General features: G+C 36.7%; 1 protein-coding gene and 1 long non-coding RNA gene across 11 annotated transcripts in view; one reads left to right on the plus strand and one right to left on the minus strand.

The window, feature by feature from the left end:
- NUBPL (NUBP iron-sulfur cluster assembly factor, mitochondrial) overlaps window positions 1-1,304 on the minus strand; it is a 205,750-nt gene extending 204,446 nt beyond the window's left edge. For 2 of the 10 annotated variants that reach the window (XR_014313608.1, XM_082737927.1), the window contains exons 1-2: window positions 1,132-1,304; window positions 433-580 (exon numbers count right to left, since the gene is read on the minus strand). Coding sequence is in view for 3 of the 10 variants with exons in the window: in XM_082737927.1 (XP_082594053.1) it covers window positions 433-580; window positions 1,132-1,239 (256 nt within the window). In the remaining 7 variants the exon portion in view is untranslated. Of the gene's footprint in view, window positions 1-432; window positions 581-1,131 lie in introns of those variants that run through there. The other 8 variants (XR_014313609.1, XM_082737924.1, XM_082737926.1 and 5 more) reach the window with 8 other exon arrangements.
- On the plus strand, window positions 1,300-11,953 carry LOC309868278. Its single transcript, XR_014313615.1, has 4 exons — window positions 1,300-1,399; window positions 4,502-4,582; window positions 8,813-8,989; window positions 11,607-11,953. It is a non-coding gene; the product is annotated as an uncharacterized lncRNA (long non-coding RNA).
- Window positions 11,954-13,867: the final 1,914 nt, after the last annotated feature.

The following is a 13,867-nucleotide window of genomic DNA, read 5'->3' on the forward strand; positions in this document are numbered from 1 at the left end:
AGAGAACATCAAAGAACAGAAATAATTTAGTATTAAAGTTATTAAATGTTTAAAAAATAATAACAGCAACCAAATATTGAGCACTTACTATCTAAGAGACTCTGAGCTAAGTGGCTAGCATGTTTAATTTACATAGCCACCCTATGAAAAAGGTTATCATTGTCATTTTACAATTAGGTAAACTGAAGATCTGATGGATAATCTGACCACCTTTTCCTCAGTTAAGGAGTCAAGCATCTGGCTATGTACCTAGCTTTCTGAAACTGCTAATCTAACTTCCTAATCACTACCAACTCCTAATACTACAAAATCAGCTATTAACAATTTCACAAATAACTCTTTAAAAATTAAAACTATTAATTTTAATGCTGTGCACTTCCCAGTTGGCATAAATTCCTACTTGAGATCAGAATATCCTATACCCTATAATACCTGCTGTAGTAGACTTTCCAACTCCACCTTTTCCAGAAGCCACAACTATAACTTGCTTTACACCTTCTATTGGTTTCTGCTTTGGAAGTCCTCGGGACATGATTTGCATTCTTCTTTGTTTTAAGGTCTCATTGTCAGCGCCAGATAACTTAAAAAAAAAAAAAAAAAAGTTTTAAAATAAGCCATCTCTATTATCATGCTGTTAAAGTAAAAATTCGGAGTTTGTTAGAGGGCCTTCCTTTTGATCTCCATTTGTTAGGTCTTTTGTACTATCTACCTACCACTATTGATCACAGTTGTGGAAATACACTGTTTAAGCTGAAATTTACCTGCCAGCATACGCAGACATTAAAAATGGAAAGTAAGTAAACTGTCTCCTTACGGAGTTAAATCCTCCACGTGTTTACTTCTCTTTAATCTATTTTCTAAATAAAGTAACAGATAAAACAATGCACAAGTCACACATCCATGTTTAAGAATTGTTTCATATTCCGCCACTCCTCGGCCAGGTCCTACTGGGGGCCTGCTTGGAAACTGGGGACATCCAGCCAACCGGGGTCTCATTTTGCCGTCTAGTTGGCGGGGACCCGTTAAGATCTGAGGTGAGGCCTCCGCAAGAGGTTATGCCAGGGCACCTAGGGCCCTGCCGCCCGAGCATCTCAGTCCTCCCGACTCCCCCTGTCCAGCAGCACCACGAACCTGGCGCCGACAAACCAACACTCGGCTTCCCCCAAGCGGGACACATGCCCCGCCACCACCCCGAAGCGATACCCAGCCAAAAATCAACAAACGCCGCCAAAACCCCATAGCGTGGAACACGGCTGTAAGCCCAACCCGGAAACCGTCGCGGCCGGCGTGGGATGATGACGTCACGTAGTAACGCTCGGCTTCCTCTCCCTAGAGACAAGCCGTCTTTGAATTTCTTCAGCCGGGAAACCTGAGTTAATGCAGTCTCGTTCGTAGCCAGGTACAAATGTTTACGGAGTTAACCAAATGTTTGTGAAGCGCTTTTCACATACCTCATCTGTTTGGTCCTTAACAGAAATCCTCGGGTAGGTAGGTAGGGGCCTCTTACTAGTATTCTCTTTTCAGTAGTAATAAATGAGACTTAACAAAGTCTAGCGACTTGACCCGACTGAAAAGAAGTAGGAAATTGTGTAACTTGAAAATGACTCCAGATTCTCACTGCGCAGAATATGGTAACTTAAACATTCCCACCCCTAAGTATTTTACCTCTCCCCTCCCCGAACCCGCGTGATCTACAATAATAGTGTGTGTGTGTGTGTGTGTGTGTGTGTATTTATATTTATATTTATATTTATATTTATATTTATATTTATATTTACTGCTGTGTTGCCTACAATTCCCTGAAAGAGAAGTCAGGTGCTTTGCTGGGCTCAGAGAAGTTTAGTTAAACCAGAAAGCAGGTCTAATAAAGTCAGTTTCACTCATGAAAAAGTTAAGTGAGACAAAACTTGAGGGCAAAAGTGGAATTTATTTTGTATAGAGGAATGAAGTATACCTACATCCAAATCGGATGAGAGTGAAGGAAACAGAGGTACAAGAAAAGCTAGAAAGCTGATACAGAAACCCAGACCCAGCAAAAGGATTATTTAGGGTGTAGGTTGCCTTACTCAGGCATATTCTCCATATTTTCTAAGGTTGATTTTAATTTCTGTTGTTTGCTGCTTATTTGTAGAGAATTTGTTGTATAATCATTCAGTTTGTTTTGCTCTACTTTGGTCTTCAATTTTCTTGTCTTTACTACGGGCACAACATTTCAGTCTCAAAGAATTATTGCAAGGCTTAGGTTTACTAACAAGGACATTTGATTAAATAAGCTCTGAAAAAAATTCAGTTCCTTGCCTTTTCTCCCCCAATCTCACCTTACTGCTTCCTTTGGCTTGTCACTTTCTTATTTTGCAATATGTTTTCTCAGTTAATTTTATCAATTTTTATCTGCTCAATTTTTATAAATTATAAGCCCAAACAATAAGAATAAAGAGAATGGCTGTCAAAATAATCCACTCAGTAAGCAAGAAATGCTGAATATCTGTTTCTGTCCACGTGGCTTTTCAACTTCTTCTAGACTTATGAAGATACATTCATTGAACAAATATTTACTGAGCAACTTACTATGACCAAGTACTACCCTAAACATAGGATTTTCAACAAAACCAGATAAAGTCCTTCCACTCAAGGACTTTACCAATCAGTGTCAGAGACAGAATAAGTTAACTGACAGTTCAGTGTAATAAGTATAGGAAAAAAGCACTGAGAGATACAGAATTACAAAGAAGGCGCACCTAAATCATTCAGGGAAGTCTTTTGGATAGGGTAACCTCTAAGATGAATCCTTAATGTGGGTAATGTGTAGGCATCAGCTGAGAGAACAGCTAGATGGTGGTTGTGCAGAAGTAAGAAATGAACTGGTAAGAACTTTAAATAATTTTTAAGGCTTGCAAATAGAGTGTGAGGTACAAGATGGTGCAGAGAGATGGAAGTTGGCAAAGATGAAGAGTGCATAGATCATAAAAGACTTTATATATCATTTAAAGGAATTTGGACTTTATCCTAGGGGAACCACAGAAGGGCTTAAAGTGAGAAAATAACATAATTAGATATCTATTTTAGAATTACTACGGATTACCACATTTTAAAAAATGGTTGGGAGAGGTGAGGTGTGACCAGGGTGAGGGAGGTAGAAGGTTATTATACTAATCCAAGAGAAATGTTTGCTTATAAGATAGATAATACCTACTTGTAGGGTTGTTTTAAGGTTAAATTTAAAATAATGCATGTAGAAAATATAAACATACATACATACATAAAATAATGCATGCAGAATACCTATCACAAAGTACACATATTCAATAAGTGTTAGCTATTGTGCTGCTTATTGGTTATGTAGACGTTTATGACATGGACAATTAGATAAATGGTCTTGACATTCTCTGAGAGAGAACATAAAGGGAGGAACAAGTAATACCAGTGTTCATAGAATGAATAAATCATTAATTTGATTTACCTTTCAGCAGAATAGAATATTAGAAGAGTTGTAGAGATGTCCATTATTTCTTCTCTAGCAACCACTACCACAAACACACACATACATACACGTGTGCACACACACACACACACACACACACATCCATGGCCCCTTCTCAAAGACTATTTTCCCTTTTCTCCCAAGAATATCTAAGCCATCTGACCCCATCCCATGGTCACTAACTGAGTTAAAGATTGACACAAAAATAAAATTGGACCAAGAGAGTCTTTCTCCAGAAAACTTTAAAACAAGAGATGTTACTCAATCTTAGTTTGCATTGGAAATGGTGAGGCTGAAGTGACTAATTTCTTCTTTGTGCACAGAGAAGCAGAAAAAGCTAATGCCAAGAGAGAAGAATAAAGCAGACCATAAGAGATCATGTGTTCAAAGAGGGAGGGGAGAACAACTGCACTGATTCATAATAGCTTTCCAATTCCTGGTTCTAGTCCATAGTGAGGTTCAAGCTATACTTCCTATTCGTAAATCCATAAGATATACCTACAGCCATCTAAAAAATTCTCTTTCTTCTGCCTTGGCCTAATTTGGGTGTGTTTCTTTGTACTTATAACTATGGTAAGATATGTTTTGTAGTATTTATAAAGACTTTTTCCCCTATAATTCCTTGTTACTTATATAGCCCTTCCCTATTTTGATAAACTATTTGGCATCATTTTATGATACATAAAAATATTAGAGAAAAGAAATTTGTTTCTTTGTTTTCAGTTTTCAAAATTGGGACCTTTAAGGAGAATGGAGACAGCTCTGGCAAAGACAATAAATACCTTTGGGAGAAACACATGATATAAAAACATGGTTTCTTACCTATATAAGTTAGGATTACATTGGCTGCAAGTAGCAGAAAACTCTGTCATTGTCTTAAATAAGCAGAGATATATTAGTCTCATAAAGAAAAGGTCACTGGTAGACTATTCAGGTCTGATTCAGTGGCTCCACTGTGTTGTTATGTGCCAAATTCATTCTTCAGGTTCCATCATCTTGTTGCCTTTCTTTTGTCCCAAGATGGTGGCTGCACCTCCAGGCATCAAGGCTATGTTCCACACAGGAAAGGAGGAGAATGACAAAGATAAAAAGCTTTCTCTAGTGAGTATTTGCCCTTTGAAGGTCGGGGGAGAAGCCATATACACACCAAACTGTCTAGAACCAGTTCACATGACCACCCCTATAAGCAAAAGTAGCTGAGAAATCAAACATATACATATCTTTAACCTAGAGGAAAACCATGGAAAAATTTATTGGAAATGGGTATTGAATAAGCCAACTCAGTATCTGTCCTAGAAAGACTATATAAAATTTTGTGGGATTATGGGGAATCAAGACAGAAAAAAAGTGAGAACTTAGATATTCACAAGTTCTTAGGCCAGATAGCATTTTCAACCCTCAATTTCCTTGCATCATACAACTATAGAGGATGGAAAACCAAATACTTACTTTCCTAGTCTCACTTGCTAATTCTAGACATAATTCTTGGCATGTATGGTATAGTTCTGGACAACATGGTATAAGGGAAATTTTCTGGAGGAGCTTCTGAGAAGCTTGCTATATAAGGTAGAACATAACTGATGCTACTCCTTTTTCCCATCTTAACCATGGAAGTGACACCTGGAGGTGTGACAGTCATCTGGTGAACATGAGAAGCACAGTGATAACAGATATAATGATAAAAGCCAACAGAGCTAAGGGTAATGAAGTGAACATATGTCAGGTAGATGAATTCTTAGTCATATAGTTAAGCTGTTATGCCAATACTGAACTGAATCTCCAGAGCTCTTGTTGTGTGAGATAATTAATTGTTTTAACCACTGCTGATTAGGATTTTTGAAGTTAAAATAATTAGTGCTTATTACAGAGTCAAAGAAAGAATGTGATACACTGTGATTACCTCTCTCCTATTGAATCTCAGTAAAGAGGGGGAACATCCGAGCCCCAAATCAGGGTAAGAGATATAAGAACAATAGAATCAATGCCCCCATTACCAGTGTAGTGGCAGAACCACAGAATAAAAACAGCGAGTGTTGTGTGTAGGCAGACAGTCTGAGAGAGCTCCTGTAAGAGTGGCCGAGAGAAAGCTGATCTTTAAGAGAACTTAAGGTCAAGAATAAGGGAAGACTTGGCAACAATCTGCATGGTTAAAGATCTGGCATCTCAATCAATGCTGGTATAAATAGATAAAGACCTTGAAGATTAAAGGTCACATCACCATGTGGACATCTGGACACTACATAGGCATAGTCCTGGTTTCTACCAGCCAAGAGAAATGAACAAATTTGTTCAAAACAAAGAGGATTCTTTTAAATGTCTCCTAACTATGAATAGAGTAATACTTTGTATTATTTCCTAGAAAGCATGTATTTGTATCTGCTAGATTCCCTCCCTCCGTACCCCCCAAAAAGATACTCAGGTGACCACAGACATCCTGAAAGTTCAGATTTCCACACAGAAGCAGTGCCTGCCTGATCCACTGTCCATAAGCCTCACTTTTCAGCTGAGAACCTGCTTCATTCCTCTGTTCAATTCACTAAGGAAGAAGAGAGTATTACAGTTTCCTGTCTGTTAAATATACTAACTAAAGCTTAGAAACTTGTGCCAGTTCCTTCATTTTAAAGTTGTTGTCCCCAACTGAACCTTTTATCCTGTCCAGAGGGCTTGCTGAAATGAAAACCTCACCCCATCAATGGACCTGTCTAAATGACAGCCCCATTTATTGCCCCTACTTTGTCCTATGGTGTAATTTGTTTCTAAATATCTCTGCTCATGACTAAACATGACACTGTTTCTTACCTATACCTAATATAAATTTTCACATTGAAATATAAATTATTTCTGCTTAGGTAAATAGCTTCTCAGTGAGTCAATCTTTCTGTAGGAAAGCTGGTCTAGAAAGTTTTCCCATATCAAACACTTTTTAGTACCTTAGCTCAAGTTAACTAAGGTGCTGCCACAGAAACTCCCCAGTCTTATTTTTTTAAATTACATAAAGCAAATATATGTATATTCTTAGACTAGATAGTCTTCTGAGAATAGACCTCCCACTGACTAAAAATCTACCTCTAGAATGAGACAGGATGGGTTTCTAAATACCAGTATTCAAAGCTGGGTAAATCATGGGTGATTTGACATTTGAATTTCTGATTTATAAGACTCAGCTGAATCCTTGGACAAAGGTCACAGGGCTCGAGTTATAGCTGAATATATTCTCTATTTACTGTTTAAGGCTTCAGAGAAGATCCTATCCTGAAATAGAAGCCACACAATCAGAATTTAGAAAAATTATTGTCCCCCAAGACAAATACTTGCTACACACAGAGCCTTAGTATTCTCATGCTTTTGCTTTTTTAGTTTATTTTCTCCAAGTAACAAGCCTGTATTCATTCAGCCAAGTGCTTCCTACCCTCCAGTTCTATCCTAGAGATTAGAAGACGTAAGTCTCTACAAGATTTTGCTAAAACCTTACTTCATTCTGTATTCAGAAGAGAATTTTCCTGTGTACTTTGGAGAACACACCAAGGACAATGACAAAGCAGAGCCCCATCAAGATACCAAACCTCCCTATCAGCTAATGTGAAGTTCTATTTTTTTCAGGGAAAAGGAGATAATGTAGATTTTTGTCTGTGGTACACAGCACCCCAAATGTGAGGATGTCCTCTATAATAATAATATAATAATATAAGCTTATATAATGTCTTAGTCTACTTGGTGTTCTGATACCAAATCTTGTCTATTCATTTAATAACCTTTTCTATTTAGGATTTATTAACCATATATATAGGGATTACACATGACATGTTAAAAATATGCAGGCAAAAAAATTTGTTCCATCCATTTATAAAAGTAAAGAGCTCCTACCAAACCACTATAATCTCTCAAAATACAACTGCATGCTGATTTAGAGCAATAAAGTGGAAATACCATCATTAAGGGTTATAATATCGACATGATCTAGGATAGACAGACAGACTTCAAAGTCTGAAGTTTATCTTTGTCTTCAACCTTCCACACAGCTCTTAAGCTGTTCAAAATGCTCCAATTCATACCAAACAACATTTTAGGCAATATTTGGGTCCATTTTTCACTGCATCTTAAAATAGAATTTTCCAGGGGTGCCTGGGTGGCCCAGTCAGTTACACATCTGACTCTTGATTTCAGCTCAGGTCATGATCTCAGGGTTGTAAGATGGAGCCCTGTGCTCTGTGCTCAGTGTGGAGTCTGCTTGAGATTCTCTCTCTCCCTCTGCCCCTCCCCACAACTTGAGCATGCTCTCTGTCTCTCTTTCCCTCTCTCTCTTAAAATAATAAATAAATAAAATCTTACAAAAAAAAAAAGTAGGATTTTCCTAACCACCTATGATTCAGACTAATAAATTTACTTTCATTCTTATTAGCGGCCATCTACTGACTATAACACAACAGTCTAAACACTATTGAAGTGATAATTACTAATCTCTTCCATCTCAGGCTTTTCCAGTCTTTGCTAGTCTTTAAAAGAGAAAAATATTTTTGCATAGAAAATACTCACTTGTGACATAATTATTTTAAGTAGTTTAAAAACTGGTGTTTTGATTTAATTAAGAATACAAAAAGTTCTTTTAATTACCAAAAGAAGTTCTGTCAATTTCTCAAAGTCAAAGACTTTATTATATCAATGCCACATTGAATCCCTTTTGCAAGTTTCTAATCATGTGCAAGAATTAGGGTTTTATTTAACCAAGGCCATTAATGTGAAGGAACATGCTGGCAATGTGCTATTGAGAATGACATTTTTAATAGATATGTTACCAGTATAACAAAATAAACACCATTTACTAAAGCAGTACACTTTGCTGATGAAATATATACACATATAATTATATTTTCTCTAATACTTTTCTGAAGTACTATTTGCCACTTTTCCAGGGTCTGATATAGGGCTATCTCATATCATAATTGACAGTACTGGACAAAGAACAGAATAGTAGAAGAAGAAAATAATGTGCTTATTAGTTGGCACTTATTTGTTTATGATGCTGTATAGTTAACAGGAAATTATTTAAGCCAATCTCACTAATTCCTTCTGGATTATAGAATTAATTGAGAATGATCTCTTCGTGGGCACCCCTCTGTAGCTTATGTTATACAAGAATCAGTTTCTTGCCAACAGACTCTAAGATGGCCCAAAATGATCCTTGTCTCTTGGTATTGATACCCTTTTGTAATCCTCTCCCTTTAAGTGTGACCAGGACCTATAAATTGGTTCTCACCAACAGAATACAACAACAGTGATAGAATGTCACTTCTGTGATTACAATATGTAGGACTGTAACTTTTGGCTTTCTAGGGCACCTCCTGGCTGGCTTTGACAAAGCAAACTGCCAAGTTATAAACTGCATATGGAAAAGGCCATGTGGCAAGGAGCAGGTGACAGCCAGCAAAGAACTGAGGCCCAACAGTCTGCAAGGAATTAAATTTTGCCAACAACCAGACTGGAAGTAGATTGAAAGTAGATGCTTCCCAGGTGAGCTTTCAAATGAGACTCCAGCCCTGGATGACCCCGTGTTTGTAGCCTTATGAAAGATCATGAAGCAAAGGACTCAGTTAAGTTGTACCCAGATTCCTGATCCATAGGAACTGTAAGATAATAAATGTGTGTTCTTTGGAGCACCTGGGTGGCACAGCTGGTTAAGCTGTTGGTTAAGAGTTGGTCCAACTCTTGGTTTCAGCTCAGGTCATGATCTCAGGGTAGTGAGATAGAGCCCCACATAGGACTCTGAGCTCAGCTTTGAGTCTGCTTGAGATTCTCTCTCTCCCTCTGCCCCTTCCCACTCCCTGTATTCTCTTGCTTACTCTCACTCAAATAAATAAATCTCGTTTAAAAAAAAAAAAGTATGTTGTTTAAGCTGGCAAGTTTATGGTAATTAATTATGCAGCAATAGATAACTAATATTCAGTAACCCAGATTTTGGAAATAATATAGTCAAGGTATTGTTTCTTGTAGCAGTTTTTTTTTAATTATTGAGATATAATTGACATATAATGGCAATTCTTTTTTGCCATATAAAAATGTGAATATTTTGCTAAGAAATTAAATCCTTTGTGTATTTCGAACCTATGTTGAGAATTTTAAGTGTTATTATTTTAGTATTAATAGTTATGTTATCAAACCTCATAAAATATTATTTTAATATGCGATACTAAAGAATAGACACATGAAGGCAATGAATTGAAGACTATCTTTGCTTCACAAATCAAGTTATGTTTTTCTTAGTAACAATTGAGCACACCTTTTATTTTAAAGCAGGCTCCATGCCCAACATGGGGCTTGAATGCATGACCCTGAGATCCAGAGTCCCATGCTCTACCAACTGAGCCACCCAGGTTCCCCTTGAATCTACTTTTGATAACAATTGAACTCACTTTCTAATGAAAGAAAAATTAGTGTTACAGTTCTACTCTTTTTGCTCTTCTCTCAATGATCAAAATAGTTTCTCTTTGGGGAGCCTGGGTGGCTCATTGGGTTGAGCCTCTGCCTTCGGCTCAGGTCGTGATCTCAGGGTCCTGGGATGGAGTCCCACATCAGGCTCTCTGTTCAGTGGGGAGCCTGCTTCCCCCTCTCTCTCTGCCTGCCTCTCTGCCTACTTGTGATGTCTCTCTTTCTGTCAAATAAATAAAATCTTTTAAAAAAATAGTTTCTCTTCAGTTATGTAAGAAATTCAAGTTTCATCTTCATTATCTGCATTAGCAGTTCATCATCATTCCTAAATAATTGCACTAATCTGGATACAAGTATAAAGAAAGCAATTTTTTGTACTTAATGTAGAAGTAAAAAATAATACAAACAAGAATTTTTCCAATGATATTCTAAATAACAACTCACTGCAAAGTTGTAAATCTGCCAATTTGATGAAAGATGATTCAGTACATATGAAGCATTCAATTAATCATATTGTACATAAATCATACAGTTATCTACAGCCCAGGAAAAATATAATAATGTCCATTAGAGTCTTTGGAGACAAGCCAAGTCAATACTACAGAGAATTCTGCAGAATTTATCCCTAAAAATATTTATAGAATCCCGACTGAGCTATATCTGTACAATTATTGTTATTTATTGAATCTTATACCTGAAAGATTTTCAAAGCATTTTCACACATATTATCCTTTCAGGTTTCACAACTGCTATGAGGTCGGTAGGGAAGTTATTATTGGTCCCATCTCTAGATAAGGCAATGAGATATTGGAGACGTTAGTTTATTTATTTTAGGACAAATTGCTGAAAGCAAAATGGAAAAACAGGTCTCTCATTACCTTTACAGGAATATTGTCTAAAAAAAAAAACAATTCCATGTGGACCAGCTCTCATAGGAGAAGCACCTGGGCAAAATAGCACCACCTCTGCAAGAAGAAATCTAAATACTGACTTGACTAATTCAGTAGACATTTCCACCTCTAAGCTTCCCAGACAAATTTGGGCTTCACTAGCTTTAGTTAAAAATAATTTATTTCAGAGACCCATAAACATATTTAATGGCCTTCTCTTGCACTGCATTGAAATAACATTTTAATTTATAAGGTATTCAAATTTTCATTAAAATATTAAATATTCTTATATATAAATATATTTATAATATAAAATATATATTTATATATATTTACAATATAATATAAAATGTAATATAAATTATATTAAAATAAAATTTCATTAAAATATTAAAAAACATTTATAACAGTTTATAATCCTTTGCCCTTCATAATTTTATCATTCCTTGAAATTCTTTCTCAAACCCTACTTCTTCCATTAAGCCTTCTCTGATAATTTCACCAAGTATTAATCTTTACATTCCTTAACAGTTGTTAACATTTTGTTTAACAGAGCATGAATTTAAGGTGAAATTTCATTGCTTTCATTTTATACATTTAAGTTAGCAAACTAAGCCTATTTCAGGTCTCCCTTATACAACCTACTCTCGATTACAGTTCAATATTGCCATAAAACAGCCATGTTTATTTAAAATGAAGCACAATATTGCTTCTATGTGCATCCATACCACTTTATCTTAAAATCTACCCAATTTGGAACATTATTATATATTGCCTTTTACTGTTTTCTAATTGTGACTTCTCTTACACAGGACTCTATGGTGTTTGAGGACCAGAGCTATATCATAATGGTAATTTATATCATCTATACCTAGCCTCCTGCCAGGCACATACAGGGTGTGGGGGTTAGTGACTGGTTAGCTATTGTCACAGAATACATGGTGGAAATATTAGCCTGGAATATTGTCAGAACTCTGCTACTAAATAACTATCTGATCTTGGACAAATCATGTACCCCTCTATTTCTTCATATGCAACATGAAAAGATTAAACAATCTGTAGATTTACTTTCCAAGCTTATACTGAAGGGTACAAGGTTGTGTAACTTCCCTTTTCCCAAAATAATTTTGAGAAAAATAAAGGCAAAATAGTTTAGAGATGCTGCAGACCAGAAAAAGCACAAAGTTTATTGCCTTCCTTAAATAGGACATAAATCAAAGAGTTATATAGAGGGTTTTTGCATTTAGAATCACTAGTTCATCTTGGAAGTGGTTTCTGTTCCGTTTCTTGGGACCTCGATTTTTGACTTCTTATGCTCCAGAGAGTTTGCAACTCTAACCACAGTTTCTTCCAAAGAAATTATTGTCCAAAGTCCTTTCTAAGTAAACAATACAAAATGGAAGAAACAGATTATTATAGGTTCTCTTCTGGCCTAGGTCATAGGAGACTGATCAGACCCTATTTTCCTTCTTGACAAAGTTTTAAAATATGTCAACCTATATAAATATCCATTTTCAAAAATAGGGACACCTGAGTGGGTCAGTCAGTTAAGCGACTGTCTTCAGCTCAGGTCATGATCCCAGAGTCCTGGGATAGAGCCCCACATCGGGCTCCCTGCTCAATGGAGACCCTGCTTTTCCCTCTCCCTCTGCCTGTCACACAACCTACTTGTGCTCTCTCTATCTCTCTGTCAAATAAATAAATAAAATCATAGATAGATAGATAGATAGATAGATAGATAGATACAGATATAGATATATATATATCTCAAATGTTTCTTTCATTACATCTAAATCATCAAAATCCCAGTCATAATCCAAATTAACAAGTTGACTTTAAGATTTCTATGGAAATTCAAAGGACCTAAAATACTCAAAACAATCTTGAGAAAGAAAAAAATCAAAGGGTTCACACTTCTAACTTTAGGACTTAAAATAAAACTACAGTAAACGAAACAGTATAGTAATGGCATGAAGCTCAACAAATAGATTAATACAAGAGAACGGGACAGAAATAGATCTACACTTACACAATTTTTTTGTTCTTCAAAAAGGTGCCAAAGTATCCAATCAGGTAACAAAGATCTTTTCAACAGTGTTACTCAAACAGTGGTGACCCTCATCCCACATCATCAAGGTTGACCATAAATCCACTGACTTAAGAGTAATCACAAGTTTCTTAACTGGGACAAAGAATGAAATAGCCATTAAAAAAAAAAAAAAAAAAACGATGGGACGCCTGGGTGGCTCAGTTGGTTGGACGACTGCCTTCGGCTCAGGTCATGATCCCGGAATCCCGGGATCGAGTCCCGCATCAGGCTCCCAGCTCCACGGGGAGTCTGCTTCTCCCTCTGACCTTCTCCTCGCTCATGCTCTCTCTCACTGTCTCTCTCTTAAATAAATAAAATCTTTAAAAAAAAAAAAAAAAGTGAGACTGTCGAGTTGCTCTTGGCAGACATCCTTTTAAAAAAAAAAAAAAAAAACGAAAAATTAGTCTTGATTGAATTTGAAAGTTTTGCTCATCAAAAGATACCATTTAAAAAAAAAATGAAGAGGGGTGCCTGGGTAGCTCAGTTATTAAGTATCTGCCTTTGGCTCAGTTCATGATCTCAGGGTTCTGGGATCAAGCCCCACATCAGGCTCCCTGCTTGGTGGGAAGCCTGCTTATCCCTCTCCTACTCCCCATGCTTGTATTCCCTCTCTTGCTGTGTCTCTCTCTGTCAAATAAATAAAATCTTTTTTAAAAAAGGATATTTTTAAAAATGAAGAGTCAGGGGCACCTGGATGACACAGTAAGTTAACCAGCTAACTCAGTTTGGGGTCAGGTCATGATCTCAAGGTCATGAGATTGAACCCCCTGTCAGGCTCTGCCCTCAGCTTGGAGTCTGCTTGAGATGCTCCCTCACTCTTCCTCTACCCCTCCTGCTCCTGCATACTCTCTCTCTCTCTCTCTCTCTCTCTAAAATAAATAAATAAATCTTTTTAAAAAATGGATCACCAAGCCACAGACTGAGAGAAAATAGTTACAAAACATATATCTGATAAGGACTGGTATCTAAAACTGCACTGTCCAA

Source organism: Mustela nivalis (assembly GCF_964662115.1).
Source record: "Mustela nivalis genome assembly, chromosome: 6".
NCBI lineage: Eukaryota > Metazoa > Chordata > Mammalia > Carnivora > Mustelidae > Mustela > Mustela nivalis.